Here is a 20,069-nt window from a genome sequence, read left to right on the forward strand (position 1 = left end):
GACACCTGCATCACAGCATACCAAAATGTCTTGTTGGGGCTTTCATAGAGAAACAGGATAAAAACCCTGGACTGGGGATGAGGAGACCTGGATTCTCCTCCTGGCTTGGCCTCTTTTTATTAATTTTAATTTATTTTTTCAGCTGTATTGAGGTATAATTGACAAATAAAATTACAAGATATTTAAAGTGTACATTGTGGTGATTTGATATACATATACATTGTGAACGGGTTTGGCCTTTTTAGGTCTCAGTCTCCTCATCTGTTAAAGAGCACTAGATGATGTTCAAAAGTCATTCAAGTGCCAAGATCCTAGTCCATGATCCTATCTCCAAAGGAAAGGCTACCACGAGGCATTCAAATCTTCCCACAGTGACTACCCTGCAAACTAGTATTACCACCATCCGCAATCCCACGCTGCACCAACACAGGGACCTAGATTTTGGATAGGCTGGTGGGGATGGTGCACAGAAGGAAGTAGATCAGCTTATTCAAAGGAGCTCGGCCCTGAGAAAAGCTGATGGCCTTGCCCAAATTCTCAGGGGACTGAAATATATCAAAACATACGCACTCAATAATGTGTACTGAGAACCACAGCTGCCAAACAGAGGATATGGCTCTGCAGCCACCCCGCTCTTCTGCCCCCAACACTATACCCTGTCCCCTATCACCTCTTTCCATGATGGCTGCTTCTGGAAACCAAGGTAAGATCAGAAGGCTGTTTGGCAAGTGTGAGTGTCTCTATGATGTGGAGGGACTCCCTAGCCCTCTAGAGTCTTATTCCCCTCACCCTAGTGCCCAAAACACACTGGCCAAGTTCCTTTGAAAATGTCCTTTCTCCATGCCCCAAGCTGCCTTTCCTATTCCCCAATTACTCAGGCTCATGTTAAGGCATGCAGATGGCTTTGGGGAGGGTCTCTAGTAGATGCTAATGTATCCTAAAGGAGACTGGAGGGGCTGATTTCCTGGGCAGTGTCTGACCTCTTTAGTTGGGAAGAGTGTGACCCAACTTCTACAGTGCCTGGGGCTGCCAGCTTTGTGCCACCTCTCTTTCCTCCGAATCATTTCAGTCTTTGCCAACCCCTCTGTAACCAGGCCCAGCTTGCAAGTAGGTCATCTTTGAATTCCAATGTGAATATTCTAGTAGCCTTCTCCCCAGATATCCACTCCAGGGGGTCCAGGGCAAAAGTAAGAGCTTCAAAAGTGTGCATAGGATGAAGCTGGTGACTTGTGTTTATTAGGAACCTACTTTATGAATGGTAAGAGTTACATGTTCTACACACGCTGACCACCCAATGGGGCAGGCACTATTATAACCCCCATTTTATAGGTTTTGGATCCAAAAAGTTCAGAGAGAGTAGGTCACTTGTCCAGAATCACACAGTTATTAAGAGGTGGAGGGGCACGCAAACTCAGTTCTGTTCATGGCCAAAGCCAAGGCTCTGTCCGTCAAGTCACTGCACTCAAGGAGCGAACATTTATGGGGAACCTAGTGTGTGCAACACCCTGGGGCCAGTACTATGGTAAATATCCAAATGAATGAGGGATGGGTAGCTCTTGAATTCCAGGGACTCAGTTTCTAACTGGGAGGTGGTGTGAACATGAAGAATTCTATTCCAAAGCAGACTTAAATAAGTGCTATCTCTAAAACAGAAGCAGAATCCCATAGGAATGTGGATGAAGGAGCGAGATCAATCCACACTGTGTATGTGAGAGAAAGGGTGGGGAGAGAGAGGAGGAAAGAAGGGAGGGAGGGAAGGAAAAGGGAAAGAGGGAGGAAAAGAGAGAGAAAACATGAATGAGATGGGTGCTGGGAAGAATTTTTCTAGAAGATGGGCTTTGTATTGGGCCTTAGGAGACAAGCAGGACTTGCACAGGCTGGAATGAAGAGGGCAGAGGAAACGGCTTGAGGGAGAAGCCAGGGCGAGAGCATTCAGGATCTGCTCAGCAATCAGGCCCGTGGGGGTGATGTGGAGAGAAGCAAGGCTGGCACATTGGTCAGGACCAAATGTAGGGGAGCTCTGATGCCAGGGAAGTTTCCAGGCTTGCTTCTGGGAGCAACAAGGAGCTGCTGAAAGCTTCTGATAGAGCACAGGCAGGAAGAGATCATGCAAGTTTGCAGTGAGAACTGGCCATGGGAGGCAGGGATGAGGCCTTTGTGTGGTTCCTCCCTTCTTTCGCCACCGCCTGCTGCCAGGCTGGCCACTCAGGAGGGACATGACAACGAGGATTGGTTCCAGCGGTGGGAGCCCCCTATCTTAGCACAGGCTGCACATAAGGCCCCTTCAAGGCCTGTGGGAGGGACTCAGAGGAGACAGTGGCCTGATTTTTTTTGGGGTGGAGGCTGTAGGAAACATTGAGGGTCCTGGGGTAGGAGGAGATGGTGGGCATGGGCAGGGGAAATGGGAAGGAAACACATTCTGGGACATGGTGAAGAAGTCTTTTCCACTCAGCCAAAGCAAAATAAGGGCCCTCACCTCTTACAAATTCAGGCTCATTTCTGACTTTAAAAATCTTTTTTAAGGAAGTGCAGATGAACTTTTCTTCCAAGTGCAATGAAAGCTCAATGAAATTGAGAACCCAATTGCCCGGGCATTCAATTCACTGGAATTGTTTTTTGATTGAATTAGAAGAAAAAGAAGTAAACGACCATAGACAAGTTAATATCTGGATGTCAACCATAAAAACACCTGCTGTGGATACCACAGGCAGAATCAGCAATGTAAGCAGAAGATGACTCAGCCTAGGACCTATTTGAAGGGTGTGGGGAAAACAACTCTGCCTAAAAGGTTGCTCCACCCTATTAATGTTTTCGAGGCCCTAAGTCCTGAAGAACTCAAGGTGTCCTCCTCCAATATACAATTCAAAATTTTAAAATAGTAGAAATAAAGTGTAAAACAAAAATTACACATAAGCCACAATTCAACTACATTCTCGGATTGCAAAATTCTTAAATTCATTAGAACTGAATTCTTTCTCTCTTTCTTTTTATCTATTTTGCTGATTCCTTAACCAGCATTAGCCTGTCACCATATCCAATAGCCCACCATTACAAAGACATTTTGGAGGAGTCTTAAAAATATTTGTATTTTTAAGAATTCCCTATTGAAAAGGAGAAGATGCTAACATTTCAAGGCAGCAGAGTGCAGCTGGGAAGAGCCAGGCTCGGGAAGTGGCCGGCCTGGCTGTGAGACTCGAAGCAAGTTCCTTAGTCTCTCTGGGCCTCAGTTTCTTCATCTGCAAAATGAGGAGGGGGAAAAGAATAGTATCCCTCTTGTAGGGTTGTCCTGAGGATGAAATGAGTCAATACACAGACATAAAGCATTCAGAAGAGTGCCTGGCACATGGTGAGTCTCTGAAAGTGTTGCTGTGTTATCACGTTCCACCTTCACAAGAGTCTAATGGAGGATCATCGTCCCCATTCCAGTTAGATACTGTGAGGCTCAGAGAAGGTAGGTAACTTGTTTTAGGACACACAGCTAGGAAGTAGCAGGATAAGCTGGGAGTCAAAGCCAAGTTAATCTGACTCTAAAGACCCAGCTCTCTCCCTTCGATTGCAGTGCACATTTCCCTGAATCACAGGGAATCACGTTAGGCTTGATTTTTTAAAAAAATATAACTTATTTTTTTGATAATCAGTGGTACAAAACTCAAAAGGAATAAAAAGGTGTACAGTGAAAAGTCAATTTCCTTCCCTTCTCCTCTCCCGCCCAGTCTCCCTTCCCAGAGCCAATAGCTATTACCAGTTTCTAGTATGTCCTTCCAGCGGAAGCTTTAGACTGAGCTTCTCACTGCTTAACACACATTTATTTACCAGACGATTGTAGCTCCCTGAGTGCCTCACATGTGCCAGGTACTCAATGCTGGGGCTACTGCTGCCTTCAGAGGGCTCACTGGCTTGAGTCTGGAGGTTACTTATGGAGGGACCTGCTACACTGACTGCTGCACTAAGTGCTTTTCCCTCAGAACCAGCATCTCTTTTCCCAACAGAACCAGCCTGTACATCCCGAGCACAGGAAAGGCCAAGCAAGGTGCAGGAAAAAACTCTTCTCCAACTCGGCAAGCGAGGAGCACTGCGGTGTGAGGCGCCGATCACAGGACCCCGTGGAGCGCTGGTCAGACGTGTCACTGCTCTGGACCCGTTTCCTCCTCCGTGAAACTCCTGCCCTTCCAGCTCTCTAATCATTCTCCCCGAAGGGCCCTTAGGAAGGGGAATTTTCCATGAAGCCTTGCTGCTCCTGGTTTCCATTTCCAGCCTGAAGGCAAAAGCTGCTCCATGGGTAACCTAGCAAGGCCAAAAGGGCTCTAAGGCCCTTTCCTACTTTCCACCATTGTTCTTTGGATGGTAACACGTCAAATACCTTTTTTCCCTGCTGTTGCACAGCAGAGCTTTCCAGATAATATAATTATAAAGTATGCTTATAATCTTTGGTATGATTACATAAATGCATAAATTACGGGTGTTGGCGACTTCAGAAAATGGTTCTGATCAAAGCATGTGAATCCCTATTCTCTCTTTCTAAACATTAAGTATTTGGCTGAGGGAGACAGAGCAGGGAGGTCACCATTTTGGAAGCTATTATTATTCCATTTCATAGATGGAGGCTCAGGAGAGGTCAGGCTGCTGACCTAAGGTCACCCAGCAGGCCAGTGGCAGAAGCAGGACCCCAGCCCGATTGGACCCAGAGCCCTGCTTCTTCCCAATGCGTCAGGAACCTCACGGAAGGGTCTGGGACAATGAAAATCTACATTCTGGAGGTTTGAGAAATTCATTTTCTGGTTAGTTGAATATTTCAGATAGCTGAATTGTCAGGTCAGATTAAGGTTAGGAAAGAGAATAAGGCAGAGGTGGAGGTTCTCCAAGCCTAGGATTCTTTTCCCCATCAAAATTCTACCTCTTAAAGTGTATGAGCCTCTCCCTCTCAGTGGATGGTAAACTCCTCAAGGACACAGTCTCAGGGATCCAGTAATGACTAGGGCAGGGGGGAGCCACATCTGCCTTCTAATCCCTGCCTATTTGTTTCTAGGTAAGTATGCGCTGTGGTTTTAATTTGCATTTCCCAGATGACTAATGCAGCCAAACATCTTATAGATGTTTAATAATTGTTAGTTCCTTTCTTTACTCTGTCTTATCTCTTATCTTTCTGCATCTTTGCACTCTTATCCCCTCTCCCAGGACTTGGCAAAGTGTGGCCCTGAAAGATGCCAGAGTCCTGGGGACCCAGGTTGCTGTGTGTTGGCAGTTTTCTGTTACAGAGAGTCAGCAGCCCTTCACTGTCTGTCTTCTGCCTATCTTGCCAGCCTCATCTCTCAGCTTTCCACCTCCTTGCACATGACTCTCCAACCAGACTGGCAGTCTCAGATCCTCTCCGAGCCTCTGAGCCTTTGCAGATACAGTTCCCTCTGCCTGTTCGGAACACTAGGCCTCGCCACCCCCCACTCCCACCCCACCCCACTTTACCAGGCTAACTCTTAGGTATCAATCAAGTCTCAGGTCACATGTCCCTTCCTTCAGGAAGCCCTGCCGATGCTTCCCCCACCCCCACCCACCAGCCTGGGTTACTTGCCCCTTGTTTGTGGCTAAGCGACATCCTGTGCTTCCCCTCCTAGCACTTATCACGCTGTGTTGCAATTGCCTGTTTGCTGGTCTGTTTCTTTTGCCCCTTCCTCATCCCTTTGAGGATGAGACTTTGTGTTGTTCACTTTTATATCCCATGAGCCTTGAGCATCAGTGATATTTGTTAAATGAATGATCTGGCCCACATCCCGTTAAAAGGACAAAAATATAACCTTCTGTGCCAGCTATACTAGAATCAATGATTTCAGGCCATCATCTTCCATCTCCCACATCAATCTTCCTATTTGACAAGGTCTCAAGGAAACAAACATTTATTGAGGGTCTACTGTATGCCAAGCATCAAGACAGGCCCTTTACATGTGAAGCCACTTTCACAATTAAAAGCCTTAAAGCTCCACGTCTGGACGGCACTTTGAAACTCAGAGGCTCTGATGGCCAGTCAGGCAACGAACAAGCAAGGGGAACGGAGTGATACCACAATGCTTTCCATCTTGATAATGGAAAAGAGATGTCAGCAGAGGACCCCATGTAGCACTGAGCTCTGAGTCCCTGTATCTTCAGTCCTGGCACGTGGCAGGAGCACAGACAACATTTGTTGAATACATGAAGGACTGATTGAAGAGAGAACACAGAAAGGGCAGACTGGAAGCCTAGAAGACCTACATTTCTTTCCGGACCTGACCTAATACATTTCCCCCATTTCCTCCATGTGTTGATAAACAAAACTGGACACTGAAGTATTTTTGTCTTGGGCAGCTGTCCACACTGCCAGCCAAGGCTGATCTTTGCAATTTCTGCTCAGTCTGCACTGACTAAAAATGGCTACACCTAGCGACAAGGGAAGCTGAGAAAATTCTAGTTGTGAACTGGGGAGGAAGAGAAAACAGATTTGGAGTGAACAGTTAGCAGTCTCTGCCACAGGGCACAAGGACCGTCTTGCATCTGGCAGTGTCCCAGGATCGCTGGATGCTCACTCTGGAAAGGCCCTTGGGGATCATTTAGTACAACCCCCTGATTTTTCAGATGGGAGACTGGGGCCCAGAGAGAGAAGTGACTCCTTCATCCTCAGAGTTGTTGGGTGCTAGAGCCACACTGCTTCGCTTAATCAGTCAGAGCTTTATCTGCAAAGTGGGTCTTTAAGCAAGAGAACCTCTCATCTCCCTCATAAAAGTGCTGTGAGGTTCACATTTCAATGATAAAGAAGAAACCATTAGAAGCAATACAAATTAAGATGTTGATGACATAATGATTATTACAATGATGCTGAACCTAAATGATTCTTTATTTAGGTAATGAACCTAAATGATTCCTTTTTTTATTACTCAGAAGGGTCTTCCGTGTCCTGAGGTCCCTAAGAGTCTTCATTATTAGGAATTTCAGCTACCCCCATACAATACTGCAAAATCACTTAGCTGACCGTGAGCATGAGGGGTGAAACTCTATCACCTTTGATAAAAGATCAATTACTAACTGCATACATTTGTGCAGTTATTTAACCTTTGAGCATTAGTTCTTTCATCAGCAAAATGGAGTTGATAATACCTCCCTCTCAGGTTTGTGTGGGGATTAAAGAAGAAATGAAACCCATTTGATACAGTATCTGGCACCTAGTTGGGACCCAATAAATGTAAGTTTCTGATCTTACATAGTTGAGGTCCTTTCTGTGAATACCTAGAAGACCATCATACTTAACGATGATGTAACTACTTTCAAAAGGGGCACTTCTAACATTTAATCAACAAATATAATCGTTTAATACCTGCAATTGCTGAACTAGGTGCCTAGGATCCACAGATGAAAAGAAAACCATTTGTTCTCAAGGGAGACTGAAACATAAACAGAAAATAACAGCACCATGTGACAAGCTGCAGGGACAGAAATGGCAGGGGTTGGGAGGGGTGGAGGCTTAGAAGTCTGCTCTGGTGAGTGAGGGAGGGCTTCCCAGAGGAGGCTATTTGCTTCATGGGAAAGGAGTAGGAGCTGGCCAGGTAGAAAGGAAAGAGGTGGGGGAGGACACAGACGTGTGATGCAGCACATTTTCTATAATGAGGGAACTATTTTAGGTACTGCTGGAACAGTAGGAAAAAAAAGCTTTAGTGAAAGAGAAGGGACAGGTGACTGTGACGTCAGTCGGCTTCCGATTGATATTATCTTGCCAGAGATGGGGAGCCGCTGAAAAATTTGGGCAGGGAGATAATGCGAAAGAGGTGAATGGAAAGGAGCGGAGAATGCGGATATCCCTGAGTGCGGAAGTGAGGGCTGGCTGGCTGGTGCCCACGCCCACCTTCCTTCCTTCATTTAGTGATTCAACAAATAGTTACTGAAGGCCTGCCATGTACCGGGCTGAATTCCGGGAGCTGGACATCAGGCAATGGATGGGACTGGCAAAGTCTCTGTTCTTCTGGAAGAGAGTGACAACAGATAAACAAGGAAACAAGCAAGGAAGTGTCAGATAAGTGCCGCTTAGAAAATCAAACCAGCTGATAAAAGAGTCCCTGAGCGGCTACTCCGCTCCCCTCCTTCTGAATACTCACCAGGCCTCCTCTGGATCTAACTTTGGTTCCCCAAGGAGGCTTGGCTCCTAGAAAAATCTCTAAGGTAAATAATTAACCCAGCTCTCTGGGTGCTTCCAATAGCCTTGACTGAGTGGGGATAGTCAGAGCTAGTCTTTCCCTGGCCTGCTCAGCTTGTAATCCTTGCTTCAGGACCACCGAATCTACCAGAAGTCTCAGGTCTGAGGCTAGGGGAAGGTCACAGCAACCTTAAGAACTTTCCTGATCATGGTTCCCATGGCAACGTATGATCTCTCCCCTCCCCCCCTCAGCCTATCCCCCCCTTATATACGTATGTATCTCTTTTAGAAGAGAAACATTTGAGATTATGGCTGAAACTGTACATTCCTCTCCTCTGAAAGATGCAAACTTGTAAAACACTCCCGCCGCTTCTGGCAGGGGCGCCCCCCGCTTCCGGGCTGGGTGGGGAATCCCGGCGGCCGCGCGGGCCCCTCGCGCCCGAGCCGGAGGCCGGCGCATCCGCACCGGGGCTCGCTGGTCTGCACAGCAGAGCTCCTCAGGGCCAGAGGGATGCGGGCCGAGAACAAAAAAGCGAACGTTGTCTTCTATGCAGATTTCCCAGTGTGCCCCGTGGTCTTCCCCCGTTTCACACATTTACGCACCGCGAGTTTTTTTTTTCTCTAAAAAGATTTTTTTTTAATCATGAAAACTTTCAAAGACACAGGAACGTTCCCTATGTTTTAGGGAAATTTAGTGAAAGCCCCAGCAGGGCCTCTCCCATTTTGCCCAGCTTCTCTGGACTGCGTGATGGTCATAGTTTGTCTCTGGGAACTATAGCAGTCAGGGATGACTACATTAAGGTCCTTTCTCAGAGGGGTTTTTATTCTGGGTGGGGAGAGAAGACACTAAAAAAAAGTTTCTTTTCCTTTTTTTTTTTTTCCCCAGCAGTTTTCACCTTACGTATGAGGTGCTTTCACGTTCCTGATGCCCTTAAAAATCTTAAACTCAGAGGCGAAAGGAAATTTAGAGATCACTTGAAGGGGGGAGGGCAAATATTGGGCAACTTCCTAAGCTCCTGACCATGGTAGACATTGCTAATCGATCCCTCACTCATTCATTTATTATTGAACACGTTTATTGGACGCCCTCCATGTTCCACATGTTATGTTAGGAATACAGCAGGAAACCAGACAGACTTGTTTGCTACCCTTATGGACCTCCAAGGGGAAGACAGACATTAAACAAATAATTACATGCATGAAGAGTGTTTAAAAAAGGCAGAGTGTAGGGGCAGACAAGGGCATCACACACCTAGAGGTAACCTGGGGGTAGATCAGGGTCAGGAAAGGCCTCTGGGAGGGAGTGATGTATAAGCTGAGGTCTAGAGGATTAGGAAACTGAGTCTCTGAGGGTGAAAAAAGAAACATTACATGCTGGCATGAGCGAGGGCATGCTCCATGGCGAAATGAGGGGGTATGGCTACTAAATGGGGGAAAGTGTCCAGAGAGAAACAGAAGTTGGTGCAGCCTTCTGTTTCCTTGAAAGACCAATCGGTTGATAGGAGGAGAGGGCTGGAAAAGCTGGAGCAAAGGTCAGATTTACTGTTTACCCACCCCCTTCCTGGGGAATTATGCTTTAAACTGCTGTCATTTAAAAAAAAAGCTATAAATTACTGGCGACCTACTACGTGGTGGCAATTCTCACAGCTTCCTTGAGAGAGAAGTATTATTTTTCCAGTTTTACAGATGGAGAAAAAGGCTTGGGAGGACTAGAGACACTTGCTAAAGTTGGCCATCAAGTAGGCAATAGAGCTAGAATTTGAGCTGCTGCACTTTCCACAACTCACTGCCTTAAAATCCCCAGACCGGGGCTGGCTCTAACAGCAATCAAAACTTGGAAAGCTACAAAAGAGCTTCGACTCTGAAATATTACTGGGGAAAGGGTCGGCAGAGATGCCTCAGGTGAGTGGTCACCATTAGGCAGAGGAGTGAGCAGAAGAAACCGAGTGGTGGCGGGGGTTGTGGGGTGATGGGGAGGGGTGAGAAGGGACCGAGAGGGCGTCCCTGGGTTGCTCCAGGACTGCACTGCGGGGAGGTGCCCTGCTCTAACCACTACCAGGCCCGGCCCGGTTAATCATTTCCTGACCTTCCTTCCTCCTCTCGCCCTGCCCGCAGGATTGCCACATCAGCCTCCCCGCGAGCCCTCCCCCCCCCACGCCTACCCCCGCACGCCTCCTGGCCCAGCTGCTCCTTCTCCGGGTTTTACAAGGAGCCCCAACTTTGAGGCAATATTTGTAATAGCCCGGGACGTCCTCAAGGCCGTGCCCCAGAGACAGCGCAGGCTAGCTCGGGTGTAATGCCTGTCCAAGCGGCCTCTTGAGGCGTGCCCTAACCCCTTTCTACAAAGAGGTCAGAGAGCCGGGGATCCAAACCCCGCACGGATTAACCGATTACAATCTCAGTTTCCCCGGAGGTAACAAAGGGGACGGTATCTGCAGCTGGCAGGGTGCTGCGAGGTTTAACTGAGGTATTGTGTGCAAAGTGCCTGGCTAGGAGACGGCAGTAGGTGTTTAACAAACGTTAGATCCCTTCCCTTTTTATCACCTGGTGACCCGGACCTTGCACTAGGCAAACCCAGGTTCCGTTCATCTCACGTAATCTCCCACCGGTGGATGAGGTAGGAAAGTTCGACCACGTGCTCGAGGTGACGCAGATGGTGAGCCACAGTGACAGCGTTTGAACCCAGGTTCGCGGGCGCCCCCAGCCACGGAGCACCCAGGTGGCTGGCTAAGGCCACGTGTTCAGAACCTAGAAGCGGGTCAGTATCGCACCTGTCGCAGGGAGCAGAACACGAAATCAGGACTGCTCCGGGACCTATGCAGCCCGCTGGGCCACTGGGGGCCAGGCCCTTAACCTCTCTGAGCTTGTGTCTCCGTGTGTAAAATGGGGGCTAAAGTGCCTGCCAGCTCTAGAGCTTTTTATTTTCTTTTTCACACTTTCCTGAGCAGCCAGATTTTCTACCACCGTGTAGTCAGATGACCCCACAACACGCAGAATCAGTCTTCTCCGACTGCGAGCGCTCGCTGGGCCGCGGTAAACGCAGCGGCCCCGCCCGGCGTGCCCGGGCTTGGCGCCCCACCCTTCTCGGGGCCGGGGGAAGCCGCGGCCGCCCGGGGCGGCGGAGTTCGGAAAGTCACTTCCCAGCTGGGCCTGACTCAGGGCCACCCGCCCGCGCGCGCCGGGACGCCTCCCCGCGGGAGCGGACGGGGGCGGGGCCGAGCCTGGGGGCGGGGCCTGACTGGGGGCGGGCCCTAACTGGGGGCGGGGCCGGCCTGGGAAGACGGAAGCCCCCAGCCTAGTGGTGGCGGCAGAACCCGGATCCCGGATTTCCACGTTCTCCGGAGCCGGGCTCCTGGAGACGGCGGGTGGGAAAACCCGGCGCCCGGAAGCCTTTGCTTTCTTTGACGCAAGGGCTCGGGACGCAGCGGCCGTCGGCCGAGCGCCCGGCGAGGAGCGACACCAGACGGAGACTTCGGAGTCCCTCCGCCCCCACCTCGCCCGGCCCCGGAGCCTCGGTCCTCCTCGCCGCCCTCCTCGTGGCCATGGAGTGTCCGCACCTCAGCTCCAGCGTCTGCATCGTTCCGGACTCAGCCAAGTTCCCCAACGGCTCCCCGTCGTCCTGGTGCTGCAGCGGTGAGTGCGGCCCCGGGCGGCCCGGCCGCGCACCCGAGGCCCCGGCTCCGCCGGGCCTGCCGTCTAGGGGCCGCGGGCGGTCGACGCGCGGTCTCGGGGAGGGGTGAGGGCGAGCCGGGCCCGGCGGCTGGCGAGGGGTACGCGGTGAGGCGGCCGCGGCGGGCCGAGCGGCGGCGGCTCCTTTGTTTCCCGCGGCCCGACGGCCCGGCAGGCGAAAGAGAGGCCCGCGAGGGGCGGGAGGCTGCGGGGCCACGAGCGCGTGGGGCCGGCGGCGGGCGGGGACCCTGCCCCGCGGCCCCGCCCCGCCCTGCAGTGCCCGGGGGCTGTGCTCGCCGGCGGTGCGGGGTCGAGGGCTGTGGGAGCCGGTGTCCGGCCCCCACCAGGCGCCGCACGTGTGGCGGGGCCCGAGTTGCGTCCCCTCCTCGCCCGGACGGGAAAAGCGCTGCTCTCCGGGCGCAGCTTTGTCTGGGCTACGGGGTGCGCTGGGGTGCTCCGCCGCCTGCCCCGCTTCCTTTCGCTTCCCCGCAGACTCGGGCGACCCGATCCACCCAGGCGGGAGCCCCAAGCCGGGAGAGGCGCTCGGAACTCGGGCGGCCGAGGTCGGAGTCTTTCATCAGCCGGGGAGGGTGAAGTTGGAAAACAGGCTGCGGACTGAAAAGCTCGGGAGGCTGAGCCAGCAGCTGCTTTGAAGGGGCGGCTCGAGTTGCCTTTCAGATCTTTTGGGTTGTCTGAAATTGCTTTGGGATTCCCGAGTCCATGTGCTGTAGAACAGTTATTAGGTTTATGTAATGTTTTGCGTTGCTTAAGCATCTTAACTCCTTCCTCCGGGCCCCTGGGAACCCCCAGTGTCCTCTTATTGTCTGCTCTAGCGACTTAGGATCGCACCGGCCACACTGCTTTGATTACTTCCTGGTAGGGCCCTGGTGCCGCCGCCACCGTCTTTGTTTATTAGCTTTGAGATGTTCAGTGGTAGCTTGGGTGGTAGTGTAAAATTTGAATTGTGCGTTTCAAAAATCTTAAATTCACTTGAAGAAATATAGGAAGACAGCAATGGTACGATTTAGCTGGGTGACATTTCTCATTGTGGGCCAGAGCTGGGAAGATAGTTTAGAGAATGCCTTAACACTTTTGACAGGTTACTTCTTAAAGAGTGATTATGTCCTTGGAAAAAAACATGGGTAACACCACAAAGAAAAATGTACTCTAGGATAAGGAATAGAAATAACCGCGGTTTCTTGAAGCTCCTAGAGGTTTGCTGCTTTATCTTTCTCTGCGTGAAGCCTTTAAAGATTAACCGGTTAATTGGTTTTAGTTTATTACAGTATTGCAGTTCTTTTATGAGAGTGTAGAAACTGGTATAAATTAGCTTACCTACGAATGTATCTTCCACCGTGAATGTTGAGCATGGAACAACGAATAAGGTGTATCAAATTGCTTTTCAAATTGGTTGGCGGTGCAGCTGAAATTGTAGCAATAGCTGTGGTGTTGTAACTGTAACTTTTCATTTTTTTTCCAAAAGAGATTTGAAAAAAAATGACCAAAGGAAACACTAGGAAAAGCATACCCCATGAGGAATGATGAAATGACCCTTGCCATCTGTAGTAAACTACAGGGATACAAAGTGGACAGTTAGCACACTTCTGGCTTTTTCTAGGTAGAATCACATCAAATTTAAAAATGGCCTCGCTGGGCACATGCATCTAAAAAAGGTAAAGAGTTTATGTAAGTGGCAGATACCCTGTTGTGAGTCAGTCTTGCCTTTGTCAGTCAGGGAGTCCCCTTGTGTGTGGAAAAGAGATGCAGAAAACTGAGTATCTCTTGAGGAACTTAAGTTAAAATGGAGCATAACTAAGAGACTTGTGCCGATGTCAAGAACAAACTAGTGTGTCTAGCCCTAAGGGAGGGGTGATTTCTGTCCAAGGGATAGGATGGCGTCTTTGCATCTTACAACCAAGTTTGTCTGTGACATGGCTTTGTGAGGGGGGTTCTAGTCATGTGCTTGGCTTTGTAGAACCAATAAAGCTCGTTTCGCAACTTTATGTGGGTTTTTTCTTTTGTCCATATTCTGTGAATTGAACCCGTTTCGTGTGGGCCTCCCGATTTAACCTGTTGGCATCCATTCATTGATATAATCTAGTGTTATTGTATTGAGCTTGATCTTGTTCTTGCCTGCCTGTTGTTTCAGTGATTAAATGATTAGTAAATCTGTGAGTCCTTAACTAATTCGTCTTAGAGTGTTATGTATTCTGGTATTTATTCCCCAACACTCTTGAATTTCTTTTTTCTTTCTTTCTTGTTTTTTTGATAGAGGACCAAAAGGGTAGCCAATCTGTTGAATAAAGCTGTGACTGGGTGTTGAGTCTGATTACATTCTTATTAAAGAGGAAAAAATCCCTATTTTGGCACTGAGACAGTAAAAGTAATGCCCTTGCCTTGTTTTCTTTGGGAACTTGCAATTACACCACAGTGAAACAGCCTTAAGGCAGCCAGGCAAATTGCAAAAGACCAACATCCTAGGCTCTACTAGCTAGCAATACATCCTTGGACAAGTGGTTCTGTTCCCTTTAAACGGGTTTCATTATGTCATCTGTAAAAAAGGGTGATACTTCACATTTACTTCACAAGTTGCTGTTAGGATGAACAAGGTAATTTTTGTGAGAACATTGAGAAACTCCTTATACACTATTCAAGTAAAAAGGTGGTATTACAGGTCAGAAAATATAAAGAGGACTCTAAATACTTAAATATCTAAAGCCCCATAAATAGGGCCTACGACAAACTGGCTGTATGCTGAATTATGCTTTACAAGAAGATATATTACTCAACAAGATTAGGGGGTGTAAGAAGTAATTATTCTTCAGAATTAACTTGAGCTTCTTATCTGTGGAAGGCACTGTGTATTAGATTATATAATTGTGTACTACAGCTCAAACTTTTTGTTCTCAGGACCCCTTTACACTCTTAAAAATTATTGAAAACCCAAAGAGCCTTTGTTTGTATGGCTTATATCTATTGATATTTGCTGTACAAGAAATTAAAACAGAAAAATTTGAAATATGTATTTATTAAATGATTTACAAATAACAATAATCTATTACCTGTTAACATAAATAATAGCTTATATAAAATATACTTTTCAAAACAAAAATTTAGTGAGAAGAGTGGAATTATTTTACACCCTTGCAAGTCTTTTTGTTGTTTAGCTGAACAGAAGACAGCTGGATTTTCATGTCTGCTTTTGCATTCACTCTCCTAAGAGACACATCATGTAGCCCCTGGAAAACTCCACTGCATGCTTGTGAGAGAATGAGGATAAAAAATAAAAGTAACATATTATTATTATTAATGAAGATAGATTGACCTCACCCCCTCAAAGGGTTTTGGAAATTCTCAGGGGTCCAGGACCACACTTTGAGAACCCACTAATATACAACTATAATAACAGTTAAGGACGTCTGCTCTTATCAAAATAGCTTTAAAATATTAGAGAAATCCTTAAGGCTAGCAACATTGATGTCTTTATGGAGACTTACAGAGTTTTTGAAATATATTAGCTAGGAACAGATCATGCAGTCCACTATTCCCTTGCTCAAACAAGTTACAGTCTAATCTAGTTGGGGAGAGACAGGAAGCTAACTGGTTAGAAGATAAATCCATGTTGTGGTTTAAGGTAAATGTTGAAAATAGCAATCTCCTAATAAGGTAAAAGCTGATTTATGTCTAATCTTTGCTAAAGGCATTCTCATTTTAAATGAAAAAGTTTTAAATAAAAACTAGGACATTGTCTCAAGCTTTTTGTTATGTGCACGTGCCAGATGTTATTTTCAGAAGCTGGAGACTTGGCATTTCTTATTTTTGTGGGTAAAAGAGTTGAACCAGTGGCAAAATACAGGGGAAGAAAAACACAAATTATTTAAAAAGATGCCCTAAACACAACTGCTTTCATAACTAAGGAAAGCCAAAGACCAAGCATTTGGACTTCAGGGATTTGGGTTAAATAGCCAGTTAAGTTGAAGGTATTTTAATAGCAAAGACATGAGAATTTTTCCCTGATTAATTCTTCAAAGAGTTGAAAATGCCTCTTTAAGTTTCCAGTACACGCTTGCCCTCCCGTTACTCTACCCAAGAAAAGTAAGTGTAGATTAAGTAAATGTGCTGTAATTTTGGATGGATATTGGAGAACCCTTCAAAAACCCTTTTTTTGAAGATCGGTTTGGTAGGATGAGGTGCTGATTATTGATTCCTTGTCAGTGGTAATAAATTTGTAATTTGTGATAAAGCTTCTGATAAAGGTGAGAAATCACCTTGGTGGAGTGATGGGTTACTTTGTATCATATTTCTCTCACAACGTACCTCTAAAGAAGACTCTTGTATGCCCAGTAGACTAAATTTTCTAGATAGGATCAGTCATTTGTTCATCGTTAGGTCAAATGCATTTACTGCTCTTTAGTAATAGTCTATTAAGTATTTATTAAGTGCCTAGAATGTAATAAGACACTTGGTAAATATTTGCCTAATGAATGAAGGAACTTTCTTCCATTTATATCATGGCTGAAATGGTCTTCAACTTTATGTTGAAAATAAATGCAAAGTAAGTGAGCTTCCCCTTAGAATGCTTTCCCAGTCCTCGCTCCTGGTATTTTAGTCTGTCAAGTAAACCTTGACAGGATTGTGAGCGCCTGACCATCTGCAATGTTGTTACCACAATGAATTTGTATTGTTTCGTCATGCTGTGTTTATAGATGGGCAGGTTGACATTTTAATAGTAAATGTGGATGGGACAGTTAAAAATCAATGGATAGTTTTTTTCACATTAATTCTGAAGATTGTTTGAATTTTATATACTTTTCTGAAGAATTTAACCTTTTTTGGTAATATTTGTAAGTTTAAGTCAAATGGAATTGTCTTTATAGTTTTTCTGGCAGTATTCTGCCCTCACCCCCAGAACCTTAAAGCAGCCTCAGCATATTTCCAAAGTCTCTAAGTAGTTGGTAATAGATGTGAAAGAACTGGAATTTAGAATGTGCTCCGTGTGCTTGCTTGAAGGAGCTACAGTCTAGGGATTGAGCCTAACATTTTGCTGTTGTGGAGAAGTTTTGGACACATTGATCAGAGGTTATTTTCTAAACACTATTCGTAGTAGTATACAAAGAACATCCTTCATGGCCTAAGCAAAAGAAAGAATGGGTTGAGGGGAGAATTCGAACTGTTTGTTTCAGTTTCCCATTATTCATTTATTCTCAAAATAATTCCTTCTCATCATTCTTTGCTTTTACAGCATTAGCCTTAGGCTTTTATAAATCCTACTTTTTCCTAGTTGAAATTTGTGCAATTTCTTTCTTTACTGGAATATAATAGATTAATTTTGGATCCTTCAAACTAGATTTAGAAATACTTGTGTTTTTATAGTGTTTGTAGCTCAATAAGCAGAACTGTGAGTAGTTTAGTTTGTAGCTCAGTAATTTAAATTCTTGTTTTATTTTTTTTTTTGTTTTTTTTTATTTATTTATTTTCCCCCAAAGCCCCAGTAGATAGTTGTATGTCACAGTTGCACAGCCTTCTAGTTGCTGTATGTGGGACGCGGCCCCAGCATGGCCGGAGAAGCGGTGCCTCTGTGTGCGCCCGGGATCCGAACCCGGGCCGCCAGTAGCAGAGCGCACGCACTTAACCACTAAGCCACGGGGTCGGCCCTAAATTCTTGTTTTAAAATTTAAGTAAGACCCTCTTCCATCAGGGAGTAATTTACTTGTACATTTCCCCCTAGCCTGTTTGTTTTTTGTTTTTTCTTTTTGAGCTTTTTCCCCCTTCTTGAGCTATTTTATTTATTTTTTCTTCTTTGAAAAAAAAAAATACTAGTCTCCTTCAATTAAGCTGCAGTTTCTGACCTACCTGTCTGTGGATTTTGTGTTCAACCTAGGCATCAGAATAGACTTGGGTAGGTAGTATATCAGTGTTTGAAGTGGAAAATGTATACGGTTTACTGTGTGTTAGTGTTTTATGTTTATTAATAGCTCCTTTAGATGTGAGAGCAGCTGCATTCTAGGTGTTTTAATAGAGCTTTCCTAGACAGATGGCTTAGAAGGAAGTACTTAGATTCTCAGCAGGGGCTAGTGCTTTTTGGAGGGTGTATTTATGATGAAGCTTACCTTGATTGACAGTTTAGAATGCTGAGAATAGCATTAACAACAGTAACAGCTTGTTCATCTTACCTAGAATTGTTTTGTGCCAAGACCTCTCAAGATGCTCTGTGATTTGTAATGGTCTGTTTTGAGAATATAGGTAAGAGTACGTATCTTTCAGACTGAAAGGAAATTTACCTAAAAAATTGTGCATTGCATTTGTATCCTGAAATCTTTTGGGGTTGTTGAATGAACTTTGACTTAGAAACTTGTAAGTAGAGATCATCTTTTAACTGCTGTGAGTCTGCAGATGTTAGTATCTAGTAATTCCAGATGTTTTCTCATCTATTAGTTTCATTGAGTAGGAGGAGAACTGAGAACAGCCTAAAGTAACTTCAAAGCAGCTTGCTAGCATTTAATCCTGACTAATTTAATTAACTACCTATCCTTGTAGTTTTTCCTGTTTTATAGATTGAGAAACTGAGACAAAGATTAAGAGAATTGCTTAAGATGCTTGGGGGTATTAGAGATAGCCCAAAGCTTAAATTCAAATACCATTCAAATCATACTTTTAGCTTTCCTTTTTAAAAGCAGGGTCTTTATTTTGTCATCTAGTAACTTAATGCTTGATAAATTAAAGGATTTAAAGTGTTTGGAAACATACTTGAAATAATTCCTTTGAAGATTTTTGACTTGAAAATACATTTTAAATTCCACATTTTGAAAATAATTTATTTTAAAATTCTGTATTTGATTAGCCCTTCCTCCCCCTATTTATTGATTAAAGTGCAGGCAAGTTGGAACAACACTGGTAATGCAATTGGAAGAAAGCAACTGTTTTTGAATGTCTTAACTTTGTTACAGTTCAGATCTAATTTTTTTGTAGGCTGAAATTCACATTACTTTAATACAGATATAAAACCAGCCTTCTCAACATATCTATGGATACAGTGCAATTAACTTTTGGTTATTTTTTTAAATGTGCTTCTCATCTTGAAGTTGCCCCCTCCCATTTTTTCATTTTGTTTCTGATAGAGATTCTTCTTGGAGATGTTTGTTGTGGGTGGGGGAGGGGGAGAATTCTTAAAATACGAAATTTTGTTTTTGCCTCTGGTAGCTCAGAGGTTATTTGAATCTTTGCTTTTCCGCAGTGAATGTACTTTGTTGATTCCATTTAGTTACATTCTAAGATTTTCCAATTGTATTTGTTGTAAAAGTTAATTATGGTCTTTAGACTGCAGAGCTTAAGACAGATTCCCCTCTCTTCTTAAGATACACTGAAAAATAGATATATGTGTGCTATTTACAGATGTATAAAATGCAGATGAGCTTAGAAAGGCAATTTCAGATTTTGAAAACTATTGTTGAAATTAAACTTGGACATTGAAAAATGAAGTTTATTGTTGTCTTAGTGTTTGTGTTAGCTAAATGCTTCACGATTAATAAATACTAGCTAATTAAATTTTATAAGACCCTTTTGAGGAGAGAGTTGAGAGTTTATTTTTAAGATGAACCAGCTTGTGTCTTTGAAAAGATATTATAACCAACTGGATTTCATCTGGAGACTTTGTACTCTGCTTTAGGATTGAATAGCTCTGTCAGTGGGTTGTTTTCCATTTTGAGTAGACGTTCTTTCCTGACGTTTTCTTGTCCTCGCTGGATTTAGACAACCTTGTAGAAACCTGCTTGCCTGTTTATCCTTGACCCGCCCTGAAGTCTCTTAATTTTATGGACTGTTCTTGTATAATCTCCCAAGAAGAGCAGGCTGGCGATTAGCTGTCATATTCCTGCAGGTTTATTTTAGCTGATTATAAGGTAGTACACTTATTGTTGTAGCTTCTTTAAATCTTTATCCTTACTGACTATGCTCAGGTTTGTTTTTATTTTTAACAATAGATTATTGTCCATTCCTTTGTTTTGAACATTTGTTGCACAATATTGGAATGGTAATATTTTGATCAAAGTTTTTGAAAATAAATTGAAGGCTAAAGATGCTGAAATTTCCAGGCCGGCCCCTTGGCTTAGCGGTTAAGTGCGTGTGCTCGGCTGCTGGTGGCCCAGGTTCGGATGCCAGGCGCGCACCGACGCACTGCTTCTCCTGCCATGCTGAGGCTGTGTCCCACATACAGCAACTAGAAGGATGTGTAGCTGTGGTGTGCAACTATCTA

General features: G+C 45.3%; 1 protein-coding gene across 3 annotated transcripts in view; it reads left to right on the forward strand.

Annotated features, from left to right (window-relative positions):
- Positions 1 to 7,880: 7,880 nt before the first annotated feature.
- Positions 7,881 to 20,069, forward strand: part of USP3 (ubiquitin specific peptidase 3) — a 98,883-nt gene continuing 86,694 nt past the window's right edge. For 2 of the 3 annotated variants that reach the window (XR_015551357.1, XM_004421669.3), the window contains exon 1: positions 11,422 to 11,782. Coding sequence is in view for 1 of the 3 variants with exons in the window: in XM_004421669.3 (XP_004421726.1) it covers positions 11,692 to 11,782 (91 nt within the window). In the remaining 2 variants the exon portion in view is untranslated. Of the gene's footprint in view, positions 8,176 to 11,421; positions 11,783 to 20,069 lie in introns of those variants that run through there. The other variant, XM_087428331.1, reaches the window with a different exon arrangement.

The sequence above is a fragment of the Ceratotherium simum genome, chromosome 3, assembly GCF_057802395.1.
Source record: "Ceratotherium simum simum isolate JZ-2026a chromosome 3, ASM5780239v1, whole genome shotgun sequence".
Lineage (NCBI taxonomy): Eukaryota > Metazoa > Chordata > Mammalia > Perissodactyla > Rhinocerotidae > Ceratotherium > Ceratotherium simum.